This window comes from Bufo bufo, chromosome 4, assembly GCF_905171765.1.
Source record: "Bufo bufo chromosome 4, aBufBuf1.1, whole genome shotgun sequence".
NCBI classification, from domain to species: domain Eukaryota; kingdom Metazoa; phylum Chordata; class Amphibia; order Anura; family Bufonidae; genus Bufo; species Bufo bufo.
The window spans coordinates 540946114-540962735 of NC_053392.1; the positions used below are offsets into that span (position 1 = coordinate 540946114).

The 16622-nt window shown below is 44.1% G+C and overlaps 1 protein-coding gene across 3 annotated transcripts in view; it reads right to left on the reverse strand.

Annotated features, from left to right (window-relative positions):
• Positions 1–454: 454 nt before the first annotated feature.
• ESF1 (ESF1 nucleolar pre-rRNA processing protein homolog) overlaps positions 455–16622 on the reverse strand; it is a 72298-nt gene continuing 56130 nt past the window's right edge. For all 3 annotated transcript variants that reach the window (XM_040429973.1, XM_040429972.1, XM_040429974.1), the window contains exons 11-14: positions 13484–13574; positions 12521–12603; positions 7266–7412; positions 455–1054 (exon numbers count right to left, since the gene is read on the reverse strand). In XM_040429973.1, coding sequence (XP_040285907.1) covers positions 746–1054; positions 7266–7412; positions 12521–12603; positions 13484–13574 — 630 coding nt within the window. In that variant the 3' untranslated portion in view covers positions 455–745. The remainder of the gene's footprint in view (positions 1055–7265; positions 7413–12520; positions 12604–13483; positions 13575–16622) is intronic.

The following is a 16622-nucleotide window of genomic DNA, read 5'->3' on the forward strand; positions in this document are numbered from 1 at the left end:
ATAAAGCTATGTTTTGATATGTCCTGATGGCTATTCCTGGTTCCTTGGGTTTCCCATTTAGGAGTTGTTGGTTTAATACAGCACCAGTGTTTCATTTTGACTCGCGAATTTGGGCCCTCATTGAGGTTCCCATCTAGCTCCTGTTTTGATTGGTTTTACCAATGCTCCAACTACCATCGCCTGGGCTGTATCCTGTAACAGCTTCTATATACTATCAGGGCTATAGCAGGTCTTCAATCTAGACCCCATTCAACAGCACCTTAGCTTCTCTGTAAGCATGGCTTGGGGGAGATGAAGATTAGGGTGAAAAATCTAATTTTCGTTAGAGTTGGCTGTGAATTAAATACAACAATCATTTAAAGGGTATCGAAACCTTCACTCAAAGCACGAAGGGTGTAGCTCTCGCAGCATGCGGAAAACTCTTAATATTTCATGTTATCATTAATGTCCACACTGAACTATAAAGCGGTTTATTTCTGTGCAGCTATATACAGTACAGAAAATTGTCTCTTCTTCAGAGACCTGTGTGTTGTAGGATGCTGGGGGAGATTTATCAAACTGGTGTAAAGTTGAACTGGCTTAGTTGCCCATAGCAACCAATCAGAAATCCAGCTTACAGCTCAATTGGAAAATAAAAAAGGTGGAATCTGATTGGTTGCTATGGGCAACTAAGCCAGTTCTACTTTACACCAGTTTAATAAATCTCCCCCACTGAGTGACATGTACATCTGTCAGAGTCCAAGAACTATTTTGTTTTCTGTTTTTTTGATGCTTGAAATTGCTGGGTTTTAGTCTTTATGGATTTCAGCAGTAACGACAGAGCTGGATCTACTGCTTTTCTAGCGGATTTTCCTGTTTTATCACCAGTCTCCAGGTTTTCCTGCTGTCTCTTTACGGTCTCTGTGTAATTCTTCTGCTCTTTTTCTCTCCTCTTTGCTTTTTCTACTAATACTTTTTCCATGGCTTTGGTTTTCTTGAAGTTGGGATCTGAAGGATCCACGTTGTATAAATGTGATGTGTACAGCGCCTGGAATCTTGAATCTTCAACATTTATCTGCAGTTAAAAAAAAAATATGAATGAATGATTAATTTACAACAATCTGGAGCTAAAAGCTGCCCCACTCATCCTTATCCGTAACCAGGTGGAACCAAGCTCTTGCAGGTGCCAGGGACTAATCTGGCACGACGAGACCCAAAGCTTTGAAGCCCTCTTCACTAATAGAGGGGGATATAACACCCAACATTCTTTCTCAGACAGAATTATAGCCGTATTATCTAAGGTAAGTTGCGAAGTTAAAACGGTTGTCCCACCATAATCACCTATCGGCAGTGAACACACATGTGGATAGGTGATATGTTCTTATGATAGGACAGTCCATTTAAGGTTCCTTTTAGTCAGTTCTCAGTCCACCCTCGCTACCTACCATGGATAGAAAATGTCCCATGGTCAACACCAATAGAGCCATGGTTTCCATATGTTGCACTAGTGAATACTTATAAACCTAAAACAACTGTCTTAGCCCCCTTTCCCAGGATGAGAATTTAATTCCTAGTTGTAAGGACACTTATTTCTGTCACTAGAATTTTCAGTATTAAACTGGCTGACATTAGCGATGTGCTAATGTCAGCTGCACCTAATGCTGCTATTCTAATGATTATCCGTGCAGCCGTTACTGTAGAATTCTTACTTTTATAATATGTGAATGAGCCTATAGGAGCCGGGGGGCGTTGCTCCTGCACCTAGAGGCTCCCGTCTCCCACCTCAAGTCATGCCTTCCAAGTGTTGATTGACAGGGCCAGGCATCGTTCGCATCCTTCAGCCTGCCCTGTGGAAATCTTGCGCTGTTCAGTATTCTGCGCAGGCACGGTGAGGGAAGGACGCTCGCAAGCTGCCAGCTTCCTCACTGCGCCTGCGCAGAATACTGAACAGCACGAGATTTCCCCAGGTCACAGGGCAGGCAGAAGGATGCGAACACTTGGAAGGCGTGACTTGAGGTGGGAGACGGGAGCCTCTAGGTGCAGGAGCAACACCCCCCTGCTCCTAGAGGCTCATTTACATATTATAAAAGTAAGAATTCTACAGTAACGGGGGCACAGAAAATCATTAGAATAGCAGAGTTAGGTGCAGCTGACATTAGCACATCGCTAATGTCAGCCAGTTTAATACTGAAAATTCTAGTGACAGAAACCCTTTAATAGAAGTGAAAATGCAAGTTCCTTGTCTTGTAGGAAGGCCTTGTTATGAGCTTTATTATCTAAACGGCATATTAGCGTCATTATCCGGGATGAGCGTCTGTATAAAAGCTCGTTCCGGATAATCTGCCTGTGTAAATGATAGCAGCAATCACCCACTCATTCATCAGGTGATCGTATTGTTTTGCCGGCACCAACAATCATTGTTCCTACGTAGAAGTTTGTACTGTCTAAACAACCATCTCCTGCGCAGGAACAATGATTTTCTATGGGGACAAGCGATCACCGTGTTGATCGCTTGTCTCCATATAGCGGAGATGATTGCTGCATGTAAATGCAGCTCTTATCTTCACTGGTGATAAGACAATTATCGGGAACGTTTGCTTTGTGCCCAATAATCTGCCAGATCATTGGTCCGTGTAAAAGGACCCTAAAAAACACTGATTAAGATGATATTCCTTCTTCAGGCATTGATCGCTATTGTCAGATACACCTTAGTTGTGAGTCGAAGGCCGCATTTACACCACCGCTACATACTTCTGCTGTTCTGCACGGTTAGAGTGCCGAATTCGGCACATAACAAACCAATGGAGCCAAACAGATTCCATTGACTATAATGGGATCCATTTCATTTCTGTTTGGGTGTCTGCTTTTTTTTTTTTTATGGAAAAAAAAATCCTACATGCAGGACTTTTTTGTCCACTCTATTTGGCAGAATGTGCAACAGAGGCCCCAAAAACAGATGTGAACATGCCTGAACACTTGTATGGTCAACAGGTATATTATCTTCCCTGAGTCTTCCATACACATGCAGGCTTGGCCGAGCATGCATGTGTCCTGAATAGGAAAAAAGATGCCAAAGGAATCGTTCAGTTGAAGCCATTATCTCCCCCTATCTGCCATAGGTAGATGGGGTAGATAAATGGTTGACTAGTCCTGCCAAAATAGATGGGTTTGGCCGACATTTATCTAATGCGTAACCTTTCGTCTATGTTTTGTGCTGGCCAAAGACCACTGTGGTTATTCTAGTTAAAAAACAACTAGTTGAAAACCTCTGATAAAGAAGTATGTTACAGCACTAAAATAAATCAGTACGAATGGGAGCAGAGACTGGAATATACAAACACCACCAATATTATAAAAGCCTTGTATAACCCAAGCTTAGTGATATCGTGTATTGTAATCAAATATACACTTCCTTATGTTATGTGGCTTAGATAAAAGCAGCTGGCCTCCAGTCTTTGTATGTAAGAGAACGTCCACACAGGACAGAAAAAAACTATAAAAAAAAAATCCATACAGGTTACATCCAGATTTTGTCAGAGATTTCACTGTAAGCATTATATACTCTGAAATCCACAGCATTAATTGATATCCTGCTGATTTAAAAATCTGCAATGCATGTCAATTTTGGCACCCATTTTTACACAGCATGTGGATGAGATTTGTTTAAATTATACTTCTATTGTAAAGTGCTGCAGATTTTCCAAATCGCAAACCCATAGTGTATACGCCGTAAATAGATGTACCCTAACAAGTACAGTAGAAAGAGTTTAACACACTGGCCCTTTAAATAGATGTTTCACTCAATAGAAGCAAGAGGGAGAAGTTATTAGAACATTTTCAGACCCCATCTGCCTTCGGACCCAGCTAAATCCGAAGATTAGTAGCCCAACAGCGTACACGCATTATATTTTTGTTCACACACTGGATCCTCCAGGCAATGCAGACTAGGTTCAAAATGACAGTAAGGATGCCGGTAAGTACATACAAAATATGCATGCACATTAGAGCTCCTCTCTAGTGACAAATGCCCTTTAACAAGCAGATCTTACTGTTTTAAGACATGGAAGGACACATTTACTCCTTATTTGTGGAATATCTACATTAGACAATAGCCCATAAGTGAAATACTACATTTCTGTCTGCTTGCAGACACCACTAGGGGGGGCTCACTGAAGACAGGTTAATAATAATGTTTAATAGTAGCAAGAAGTTTGCAGCAATAATGATATTAACTTTTTCCTTGCACTGCAAAAAATAAAGAATCAGCAGCATAAACTATCCTGTGTGGCCGAATTATAAAGTCACGGCGTGTCAGTTTATACTGTGGATTTCCACTATGGCTTTCATACTTTGCAAAGCAGGAGTGGAATTTCTGTAGCAGAAATAAATAGGGCCTAAGCGAACACCGCCTTGCACAGATCTACCAGACATTAATCAGCACCAAATTCTGGTTCTGAAAACAAAACGATGCTCATATTTGCAGGTGCGTTTTAAAATGCCACGTTTGTTCCTTAGAAACCTCCAGCAAAGCCAACATGTTACTATGAGCTCATTTAATAAAATTGAATTTGGAAACGGAGATAAACCTGTGAAATCTCAGGCGTCTGTGAAGGGGATTTGGATTTACTTCAGTCATGGCATTTTAAGAATTAGGGTCCTGAATGAACTAAAACAAAACAAAAAAAAAAAAACTCACTACCACTAAAGTGGAATCAAATATAATGTTTGCTGCCAAATGCAAATGGGATTAAACATTCCTCACTAACATTCACTGCAAAAATTGGCCTATAAACCGTTACTGCAAAAAATACTCCAAAGGAGGGGGTTTTTGGAGGCGAAGAAAACCATAGATATTTCTGCTAAAATTAAGAAAATTATGTCTGAGAGCAGCTGCAAAAAAAACACATGGTACTTTGTGAGCAGGAGGAAAAGAACAAAACTAGACAACAATAGCTGTGTGTTTTATTTCGCCTTTAGAATAATGATATACCGTAATAAAAAGTCTGAATGGAAAGATCCTCCCCAGACGCTAACCAGCTTCTTCCCAGGAGGCAGAAGGCTTTTATTTAAGATATTGAAATATGTCTATTATGCCCCGGCATCAACCACAGGCCGAGAGTAGAATATCCACCATTAAAGGCTCTTCTGTCACGAGAACTTGTACAGACCGGTACAACTGCAAACAAAAACTGTGGTCTTTTATACTGCACCATAATCAAGCCAGAAAGAAATTCTACAGAAATGAATGCATTTCACTAAAGAGGAGCACTGTAAAGAGAAACAGAAAAAAAAAAAAAGTATCTTAGGGATGAGCAAATCGATTTGTGTCATTAGCAAGAGGTGAAGAAGCGCCCACCTGCCTGCTGATTGACATGTCTGGACATACAGAGTGGCCGTGTGCCGTTGCTCTGCGGGCGTCGAAGCCCAAATTTAGCGGCGCGTGCGCCGCTACACTTTCGGCTGGCGACGCAAGCGGAGTCACTGCTCCCGAAGCCAAATTTGAGCTTCAGCCCTTTATCGCTACTCGGTGCAGAAGCACAGGACTGGGCTCGATGTCCGGTCCTGTAAATCAACCGGCAGGTGGGCGCTTCTTTACCTGTGGAGACAGCCCCTCACAGGTTAAGAACTCTTGCTGATAATTCGATTTGCTACAATCGATTTGCTCATCCCTACTACATTTACACCCGCACTGGCCATTTTTATTGTCCTGCCTCATTAGAAGAGCAGAACAGCGAAAGTAACAGAAGTGCCGTATCCGACACATAACTGAAACGAACAGAGCCGAACGGACCCCACTGACTATAATGCGGTCCATTTGCTTTCCATTTGGGTATCCATTTTCTTAGCGGGAAAGAAGTCCTGTATGCAGGAATCGTGAAGGAGGCCTGAATGAACCCTACAACACAGAAGCCCTTAGTTAAATGAAAATAACCGTTGGGCCAGTAACAACCAAAGAGCATTGCCAACCTGCAAATAAAGATACAATTTGCGTTTCTACCACTCTTCACCGTAAACTAAAGGCAGTCTTCATATCCCAGCACAAAATACAATAAAAATATCAAAATCTATCCACACTCCATGTTTTTCACCAGAATGTTAAAGGGCTTTTCCAGGACTAATTTACTGATGACCTATCCTTAGGTCATCAATGCCTGATTGGCAGGCGTCTGACACCTGGCACCCCCATAGATGAGAGCAGCGGCGTTGGAACCAGGTGTCGGAAGTACACAGTTCTGTACACTGTGTAGTGCCCATGTCTGGTTACTGCAGAGCTGCTCCTATTCATTTGATTTGATACTGATGTCATATCCTAATTACAGGTCACCAATAAATTAGTCCTGGAAAATGTCTAACCGCTGCAATATGTATGCCTAGAAGATGGGCATATGATCCACATGCTACTGAATCCACTGCCTCCTCAGCATGCACAAACTATATCACAATTCGAAGTCCCAGCCTCAGAGCAAAGTATCATCATTGTAGCCATAAAGCCTTTACCTGTGTCTCGCTCGAAAAAAGAGGCACGGTTCCCCCAGAATGTTGTCTGTATGCTGCCTAGATACTTTGACAGTAGCTCTTCTGTGGGATCGGAACAAACGCACTAGCCTTCACCCTCCACGTGCATCAATGAGCCTTGACCAACATATCTTTTCTTGGATGACTTTTGGTAGGTACTAACCACTGCACAATAGGAACACCTTAAAGATCTGATGTTTTGGAGATCCTCTGACCCATTCATCTAGCCGTCACAATTTGGCCTGTATCTAAGTTGCTTACATACTTTCTCTTGCCCATTTTTCCTGCTTCCAAATGTCAACTTTATGAACTAACCATTCACTTGCTGCCTAATATATGTCACCACATGACAGGCACCATTGTCATAAGATAATGTTATTAAGTAATTTAATGCTATGGTTGATCAGTGTGTATGAGTAGATATGGGCAGAGCGCTGGCTTAGTGGTTAGCAATGCTACTGTACTGAAGTAGTGTTCGCAAGGGTTTCTCCTGGGTACTCTGGTTTCTTCCCAAACCCCAAAATCATACAGATAACTTAACGGGCTAGTATGCATGTTAATGTTAATGTATTAATATGCATGACATTAATAAAAGGACAGGCTACAAGTGACAGCGATTGGCTGCTGAAGATACTGGATCGCAGTCGCCATCAGATGGTCCACTATGGAATTATGGGCCCGGTAAGTACAGGGGAGCTGCCTGATAACAAGTGAAGCGTTCTGCACCTTGCACAGTACAATGGATTATGGTCATCATAAAAAAGCCATACCTGGAAGTCATCTTCCACCAGTTTATCTTTCTTCTTCAGCTTCTTCTTCTTGCTGCGACTTAGGTTCTGCTGCTCTACGATCTGATCATAATTGAAATGCTTACGCTCGTCCTCAACATCGTCCATCATGAGCAATGCCATTTCCGCCTAAAATGTAAAAGGAAGTTACATGTTTCAATCAGCATCACTTCATCCCAGATTTAAAGGGGAAAAAAAACATTCAATATAACCAAGTGGATTTGGCTGAATTTCACAAAGTACTATTCCCATCGCTAGGATATGACATCAGTGCATGATCACAGAGAACTGTCAGACCTGAAAGCGTCAAGAACGAGGCCCCTTTGGCTTTTCCCCTGCACACTGGAGCTCCAGTCCACCTGCAGCACTACTGAAGCGAATCGGACGGTTTCGCATTTCCCAGGAAAAAAACGGAAGGAACTGCAGCGCTCATTACTGCTGAGGCCCCTTCACTCTGAAGATCATGGAAGGCCTCCACCAGTCAGAATCAAATCAGCCATATGAAATTACATCTAATGGTTGTAAAACTAAATACATTTTATGGTATATTAAATGAGGATTCAAGTCATCAATGCAGAGAGTATGTATAGGTTGGGACGCGGTGCTGCTGTAGAAGCCACAGGAGGCTCTCATGTTAACAATGTTAATGGCAAAGCCGCATGGCGGTTCTAATCAGGTAATATAATCCTGTTGTGGCTTGAACCGGCGCATGGTACTTGGCAGCCTCACAACCATGGCACGTGTGTGCTGTGTGGTCTGACACCCAGGACCCCTACCGATAGGCTGTTAGAAGAGGCCGGTACTCCATGAGCGCCGTGGCCTCTTCCTAGGCCATGTGATGTCACCGTACATCAGTCACACGGCCTAGTTGCAGGTCATCCCGATTCGAGTGAAGTGGGCTGAGCTGCGATACAAGCATGGCCACTATATGATGTACGGAATTGTGCTTGGTAAGCGCCTGGGAGGCTGCCGCATTCACCAGAGCTCCGGTCAGAGCTGCAGCTTCCAAAAACAGCTTATCAGCAGGGGTGCCGAAACTCTGACCCCCGCCCATCTGATATTGATGACCTTTCCTGAGGACAGGTTATCAGTAGGATTTCCTGGATAACCCCTTTAATGTACTTGCTTGCCATACGTTCTGGTGGTGATCAAGAATGAATTCTTACTGACGGTGTGCATGGGCCAAACAGATTTCCTCAGTGTAGACATGTAACATGATGAAATATACTGTACTCTACTGATCCTGGTTAGAGTAAATTAGCTCATGATCACTGTCAGTACCGCCACCACTTCCCGTAGGGCAGTAATTTCATTAGCATTCAGGGAAAACACCTCCTTTGAAGACAAAGGTGTCTGACCAAGTAGACGAAGCGAACACATAAATCCTCTGTCATGAGTTTACCCGTCTGAAATAAACCATGAAATGTATCATTACACACTGCGGTGGTTTTGAGATCCCGCTGCCAGTCCACAGGCATTTTGCAGAAAAAAAAAAACCTGTTCATTTCACTTTCCAGCATTACACAGCAACCCGATTTTTCCCTTAACTAGCCATAAAATTCAGTACCGCTTAGTGTTTCCATTGTTTGTTTTTTCCTGCCTCCTTACACAAATACCTTGGGTTTCCCTCCCATGGACGTTCTACTTTACATTCATACACGTGATGAAAGTCAATTGATTTAGCGTCGGTAGAATCAGTAGGACTGCAATAACAGAGCGACATAGAAAACACGAGACACTTGTAGCAATACTGATCACATAACAGTCGCCAGGTTGCAAATGAAAGCAGTTTTGCTAGCAATATTGGAAACATCGCACCCATAATCAACCAACTGGGCGACATTGCCGAGGCACAGACCACATTCACCTCCATTCTGAAGGGCAACCACAAAATAGGTCATTTGCTCAATTCCCCCACCTTAGCAAAATTAACTGATTATAGGGAGTCCATGGACGGCTGACATCATGTAGTCTGAATACAGCTCTTCATCACAAAGGATGGAGAATCCTTTCAACCTAAAGGGGTTGCCCCATAATCACAGCTTGTCACTCATCCACAGGATCTGATTGCTGGAGGTCCCACCGCTGCCTCTGTGGTCTAGTTTTAGGCTGTCACTAAGACAGTATTAATACATCTCTGTTTACACGTGGGGGAATTTTCTAGTGGATTTACACAGGTTTTTTTTTGGCATAATAATCTCGCACACAGCAAGTGTAGATTTCATTTCATCTTTAGGAAATCCTAAAGCTGCGCCACATTTATTAGCATGTGCCTCTTACTAAATCTGGGGCAACTTATGCTGACCAAAGTTAGTATCAAATGCTTGTCCCATCCATAGGACATTCCATAAATGTCTGACAGGTGCAGGTTCCACCTCTTGGACCTACTTGTATCTCAAGAACATGACTTGCCATGAACAGAGAACCGCTGCTCATGTCCTCTCTATTCACTGCTATGGCTAATATAAGAAGTCCCATAGCAATGAATGGAGAGCAAGTTGCACGTGTGAGGTCCCCTAGTCCATTCACTACTATGGGGTGTCCGAAAATAGCCAAGCCAACCTTCTGCTATTTTTAGGAAATCCCATAGCGGTAAATGGAGGGTGGCTGCACATGAGCAGCTTGCACTCCATTAACTTCAAAGCCCTGATGGGATCTGCACCTATCAGACATCTATGGCATATCCTACTGATGTCATAAACGTCCAAGATGGTAATACACCTCAAAATCTGCCCCATATTGTCCATATTGAACCACGTAACACTATCTGCACCTGGTATCTATGTATGCTCTGTCACACGTCATATATAGATTTTTTTTTTGAAACACAGGCAATAAGCAACTTGGTTTAGATGGAGGGGTGGGAAGATTTATCGATTTATTGTGGGAAAACGGATTAACGTCATTGCACTGAAGGCCTACATCTCCATTACCTCAGCTATCTTCTGGAGAGCTGCATCTACCCAATCATGGAAGAAGAGGAAAAGCTTAGGACTGGTTTAAGGAAAGTATGATTAGATTCAACCACTCTGTTAAGAGGATCTGTCAGCTCTCCTGACATGTCTGTTTTAGTTATAGGGAGTCTGTCACCTCCATGTGGCCATATCCAGCGCTTACATTGCCCTATAGCACACCTATACATGAATGTTATTGTACCTTTGTCTTTAGACTTGCAGAAGCTGGAAAAACTAACTTTGATTGATATGCAAATGAGCACTCGCAACGTTCACTGTGTTGGTGCCCAGGGGCGGCGTTCACTGTGTTGGTGCCCAGGCTGCTCTGCCTTTTTTCATTGTTCCCCCACCCCAGCCTCTGCATATGCCCGCCCAGCGCAAAACCAGCGGCAATGTGGCGTTTGCCGGCGCATGCGCAGTAGTTAAAGCGATGCAGTGCCCACAATGAGCATCGCAGTGCGCATGCTCCGGCCCGCGGAGGCAGTGCACAGTCGCGGGATCTCGGCCGGACCTTAGGATGACGCAAGGGAATAGGAGGGCGGGCAAATGCAGAGGCTGAGGAACAATGAAAAAAGGCAGAGCAGCTTCTGCAAGTCTAAAGACAAAGGTACCATAACATTCATGTATAGGTGTGCTATAGGGCAATGTAAGCGCTGTATATGGCCATATGGAGGTGACAGACTCCATTTAATACCTGTTTTCTTCATGAAATAACATTGAGTGTCTTGGAACTCTGCAGTGTGCCGTTTCTCTGTTATTACTCTTGTAAATTGATGAAAAATCGACAACGAAGTGTGGCCAATCAGTGCTAACAATACCAGACTGTGGGGACAAACGACTTTGACAAAAGGGAATGGTAACGCCCATTTGTCAATGTATTCATAAATATTCAGGAGGAATAAAGGAGGAACAACGTCACGTAGAGCTTTAAGGAAAGATGCTCCAGAATTGTTATTTCGTAAGGAACAATATCATTTACCAAAGCAGACATGTGAGGAGAGCGGACTAGTGTTAAATGAACTTCTGCTTTTAAGTTCGGTGTACAAGGTTCGGTTCGGGTTATCTAAGAATTCCGTTATGGATTCCGCTACCACGGACCATAAGTTATGGTCCGTAGTAACGGAATCTATAACGAAATTATTAGATAACCAAAACCTTGTACGCCGAACTTGAAAACAGAAGTTTGCTCATCCCTAGAGCGGTCTATACAGTACATAAGAATAATAACACTGCTCCTAAGCAGAGATGAGCGAATCGCCCCATCAACAAGAGTTCTTCACCTGCGAGGGGCTGTGTCTGCTGCCACTTACCGCCTGATTGACAGGGCCTAATATCCCGCTTGGCCCTGGCGATCTCATGCCTGCGCCATTACTCCGAGAGGCAGTGCAGCCGCAGAGGTCCTGCTTCTAGACCAGCAACTGTCCAGGTAGTGGCACATGAGCAGTCACTTCTCCAGAAACGGATGTATAGCCTCTGCGCCTGTGCCGCTATTCAGAGTAGTGGCACAGGCACCAGATTGTTAGGACCAGGCGACATGACGCACACTGTCAAACAGTCGCGGGAGCTTCTTCAGCAGCGGAGACATTATTTTAGAGGCTTCCTAATTAGTGCAAATAAAACTTAACGACTGTTTCAATGAAGTTCTTCATCTTTCCAATATACTATACTTTGTGCTTCAGTTGCCCATTCTTTTGAAGATCTCTGTTGTCAGTGATTAATAGCGTTCTTCTCACCTACTGTATGTGCCGGGCTGCTATTTCTCCTTCACATTGAAATCCATCAGGGAAGCTGATAGCTGTTCCATAGCCCTTATCTCTGCGCTCCTGAGAGCTCTTATAAATGCATTTAAGCTGAATTCATATCAATCCGATAAGAATTTAGCTTAAATAAGTGTTTATCGGAATATGGAGATAAGTGTTACAAACCAAACGGTCAGACAGCTCTTCTGGTGGATTTCAGTGGAAGGACAAAGAGCAGCCCAGCAGATATGTGAAAGGATGCAGAGGACAAGCGGTGGAAAAAAGTTAATACAGGGCACAAGTAGTTTCTTTTAGTTCAAAATAAGTACAATGCAATAATAAAAAAATGTGTTCAAAGGGGTCCATAACATTTAAGCTGTATTAATATAAAACCCCTATAAATTATAGCACCACTGATTTCCACTGGTAGATGAGAAGGTGAAAGGACCACCTAGTCTTATAGAGGACTCCCTCTTTTAATGGTAGTTATCATCTAGGATTTTTAGGAATGACACACAATAAAACATTGAATTCTCATACTTACTTTCTGTTTTTCTTTCTCTTCTTCATCTGCAGATGACTCCTGGTCCTCCTGTTTCTTACCACCAACAGATGTCTTCTGCAGACCTGAGGTGCAAAAAAAAAAAAAGGTTTAAAGGGGTTCTTTCACTTCAGTAAATGGCATTGATCACGTAGACAAGACACTTACTAATGTATTGTGATTGTCCATATTGCCTCCTTTGCTGGCTTGATTCATTTTTCCATCACATTATACACTGCTCGTTCCCAGGGGTTACGACCACCCCACGATCCAGGAGCGGTGGTCAGGCTTGCACACTATGGGGAAAGGAGCCGGCCTCTCTGGTAGCTGGGACAGCAGGAATGTGCATAGGCTTCCGCTGGATTGTAGGGTGGTCGGAACCCCTGGAGATGAGCAGTGTATAATGTGGTGGAAAAATTAATCTAGCCAGTAAAGGAGGCAATATGGACAATCACAATACATTAGGAAGTGCCTTGTATTAACTTTGTCTACATGATAAATGCCACTTGCGGAAGTGAGACAACCCCTAAAGGGGTTATCTAATGTGTAACACATGCCTCCCAATGTCCGGGCCCCTCATAGAGATTATACTTACCCCGCTCCCCGACACCCGGTAGCTCCCGCTTCCCGCATGGTCGCCGCTGCATCTCCCAGTCGGGAGGATCAAGACATCTGGCGACCATGGGGAGCAGTCAATGGCAGGCTGCAACGGGGACGAGCCTCCCTAGCATCGCAGGTGACGCATTGGGGGAATGTTTTACATGTTGGACACTATAAATGGAAGTGCCTAGCTCCCTCCTGACACTGGGATGTAGTTCTCAGGAGAAATAGGAGAGGGCACCTATGTTTTGCCCTTTTCTTGGACTGACATAACATCGCTGCCACGTATGCACACACATACTATATGTAAAGAACAGCTTATGGGAACACGGCCTAAGACACCATTGTACTTTCACATTCGGTTACCTGGTTTCTTCAGCTCCTCAGAGAAGAATGGGTCATTGTAATCAACATCAGATGGGACGTCATCCTCATCGGTAGACTCTTCTACACTCTCCTGCAAAATACAAGCAATGGAAAAGGAATTCAACCTGGTTGTTCACACAAATATAGTTTTAGACCCATTTTATAACATTTTAGGAGGAATTAAGTTTTGCTAGAAGTAGAAACTTAAAAAAATTATTATGGGAAAAATCCCATTTAAGTATGATCGATGGAGGTCTGACTACTGGTTTACCCACCTACTGTATATCAAGAAAAAGGGGGCCCTAGTCCTGCCTCTCATTGCATGGTCAATTTATGGCTGGCACTTTTTGGCTTTTTCGGTATCGGTAATACTGACTACGTGTAAAAAAGCTGATTTTTAATGCCATCTAAAGCTACTTTCACACTGGCGTTTTGGTTTCCATTTGTGAGATCCGTTCAGGGCTCTCACAAGCGGTCCAAAACGGATCAGTTTTGCCCTTAATGCATTGTGAATGGAAAAGGATCCGGTCAGAATGCATCAGTTTGCCTCCGTTCCGTCTCCATTCTGCTCTGGAGGAGGACACCAAAACGCTGCTTGCAGTGTTTTGGTGTCCGTCTGACGAAACTGAGCCAAACGGATCCGTTTTCACTGACACAATCTGGCACAATAGTAAACAGATCAGTCCCCCATTGACTTTCAATGGTGTTCAAGACGAATCCGTTTTGGCTATCTTAAAGGGATTCTGTCACCTCGTTTTAGCCTATAGAGCTGCGGACATGCACGGCTAGATCTCCTCTAGCATGTCCGCAATATACCTGTCCTATAAAGCAGTGTCCTTTTATTGTGTTTAAAAAATGATTTTAGAGATATGTAAATGAGCCTTGTAAGGTGCCCAAGGGGCCGTACTAACCTTCTTGGTGCCCAAGGGGCCGTACTAACCTTCTTGGTGCCCAGCCACGCCCCCCTGTGAAGGAGCCCAGCACCGCCTGCGTCCACCGAATCTCCTCCTTTCTTCACAGTTAGATTGCCGTAATCTCGCGATGCGCGAGCTTGCGCATGCGCAGTTCCTTCCCTGAGGCTGATGCCAGCACAGGGAAAGAACACTATACCGGCACTGCGCATGCACAAGCTCGCGAGATTACGGCGATCTAACTGTGAGCAAGGAGGAGATTCGGAGGACACAGGCGGTGCTGGGCTCCTTCACAGGGGGGCGTGGCTGGGCACCAGGAAGGTTCGTAGAGCCCCTTGGGCACCTTACCAGGGTCATTCAGATATCTATAAAATCATTTTTTAAACACAATAAAAGGACACAGCCCTATGGGACAGGTATATTGTGGACATGCTAGCGGCGATCTAGCCGTGCATGTCCGCAGCTCTAAAAGCTAAAACGAGGTGACAGAATCCCTTTAAAGATAATACAAATGGTTCCGTTCTGAACGGATCCGCATCAAACGTGAGTGTGAAAGTAGCCCAAGTACACATTCTCTTATTCTTCACAGCTAAACCCTCAAGATCAACAAGCAATGCCAATCAGCAGCACCCAAATCTAAATCCAGGATTACTTATATTAAAGACGTGCTCAGATTTAAAGCAAATACATTTTATTCTTTGTATAATTAAAAGTAAGGCTACATTCACACGACCGTATTTTTGGCTCCGCATTTGCGGACCCAGTCATTTCAATGGGGCTGCAAAAGATGCGGACAGCACACAATGTGCTGTCCGCATCCGTAGATCCGTTCTGCGGCCCCGCAAAAGAGATAGAGCATGTCCTATTCTTGTCCGCAATCGCGGACAAGAATAGGCATTTCTATCATAGGGCCGGCTACATTCACACGGCCGGTATCCGTGCTTTGCTGATCCGCAAATTGCGGACCGCATAACACATACGGTCGTGTGAATGTAGCCTAATACAATGGATCTAAATACTTTCTGTATCAATTCCCCATGGATTTCCATACTCTGCTTGCTGCTGTTCAGTGGGAATCTCCCTTGCACAAGTAGATCTAAAAAGTCACAAAAGCCCTACCCTATTTGTGACTTTTTAAAGCCAGAATTCTGGAGTGAAGGCAGGATAGACCAGGGCCTAAAAGTCTGTCCCATGCAGCGTGGAGAGAGCCATGTAAGCTCGTCTCTCTCCTCGCTCTGGCCATCGGTGGGGGCTTCAGCACTCAGACCCCCACTGATCAAAACGTTTCATATTTCACTACAACACTTTAAAACAGGTTAAAATGATACATTTCATAATCAACCAAATTGAAGTCTAAATACAGGATCCAATAATCAGAATCGCAACCGCATGTCTCACAAGCGATCACGGACATGCCCCCATCTTAAGTAATGGCTGGGACTAAACCAGTCACTGGGAAAGGAAACGGACTGCAGCGTACTTGCTCCAAAAACATTTGAGGGTCACCACGTAGGTTTAGGACACAAACTACCAGCACAAAAAGCTAAATACATTAAAACCATGATTGTAGGGTTCCTCCGCCTGGGCCGAGCAGCAGTGTCCTGAGATCTTATGGGCACAGACACAAATGAGCCTTTTTTTTTTTTTTTTAAAGCCTTTCCAATGTCCCAAAACTGCGAAAACAAAGATCAAAGCCGGCGTACGGTGACGGCCGGAACAAGCTTCATTTTCTCCCTGTCACATGTGTTTGTGATTGATGTGTGAGCAGAGCGCCAGGCCGACATTATACCACGTGGCAGACTCCGCAGTTTGGGTTCTCTCTCATTCTTGACGAGGCTGGAGATGACAAGTATTATTAACCCCTAGAGAGATGAAGGGCTGCATTTCTGGAATACAACAGCCTTCAGGTGTCTTCACATTCAGTGGCATCTTCGCCACTACATGCATGCACACGTGACGTAACCCCTTCAGGGCCAGGCTAGTTCTGTACAAGAATTAATGGCTGATTTTTAAAGAGGCTCTCTGGGTTCACAGCTGAACACCCATTTTCACCCCTTCAGCCCCCCCCCCGATACGAGCATTGGAAGATTTCATGCTCCAAAGCTCTCCCTGGGGACGAGCCCCCCTATCGACACCCGCGATGCTAGGGAGACTCGTCCCCGTCCCTGCCATTGGCTGCTCTGCCCGACACCGGATGTTTTCATCCGTGCATGGGGAGAAGCAGCAGC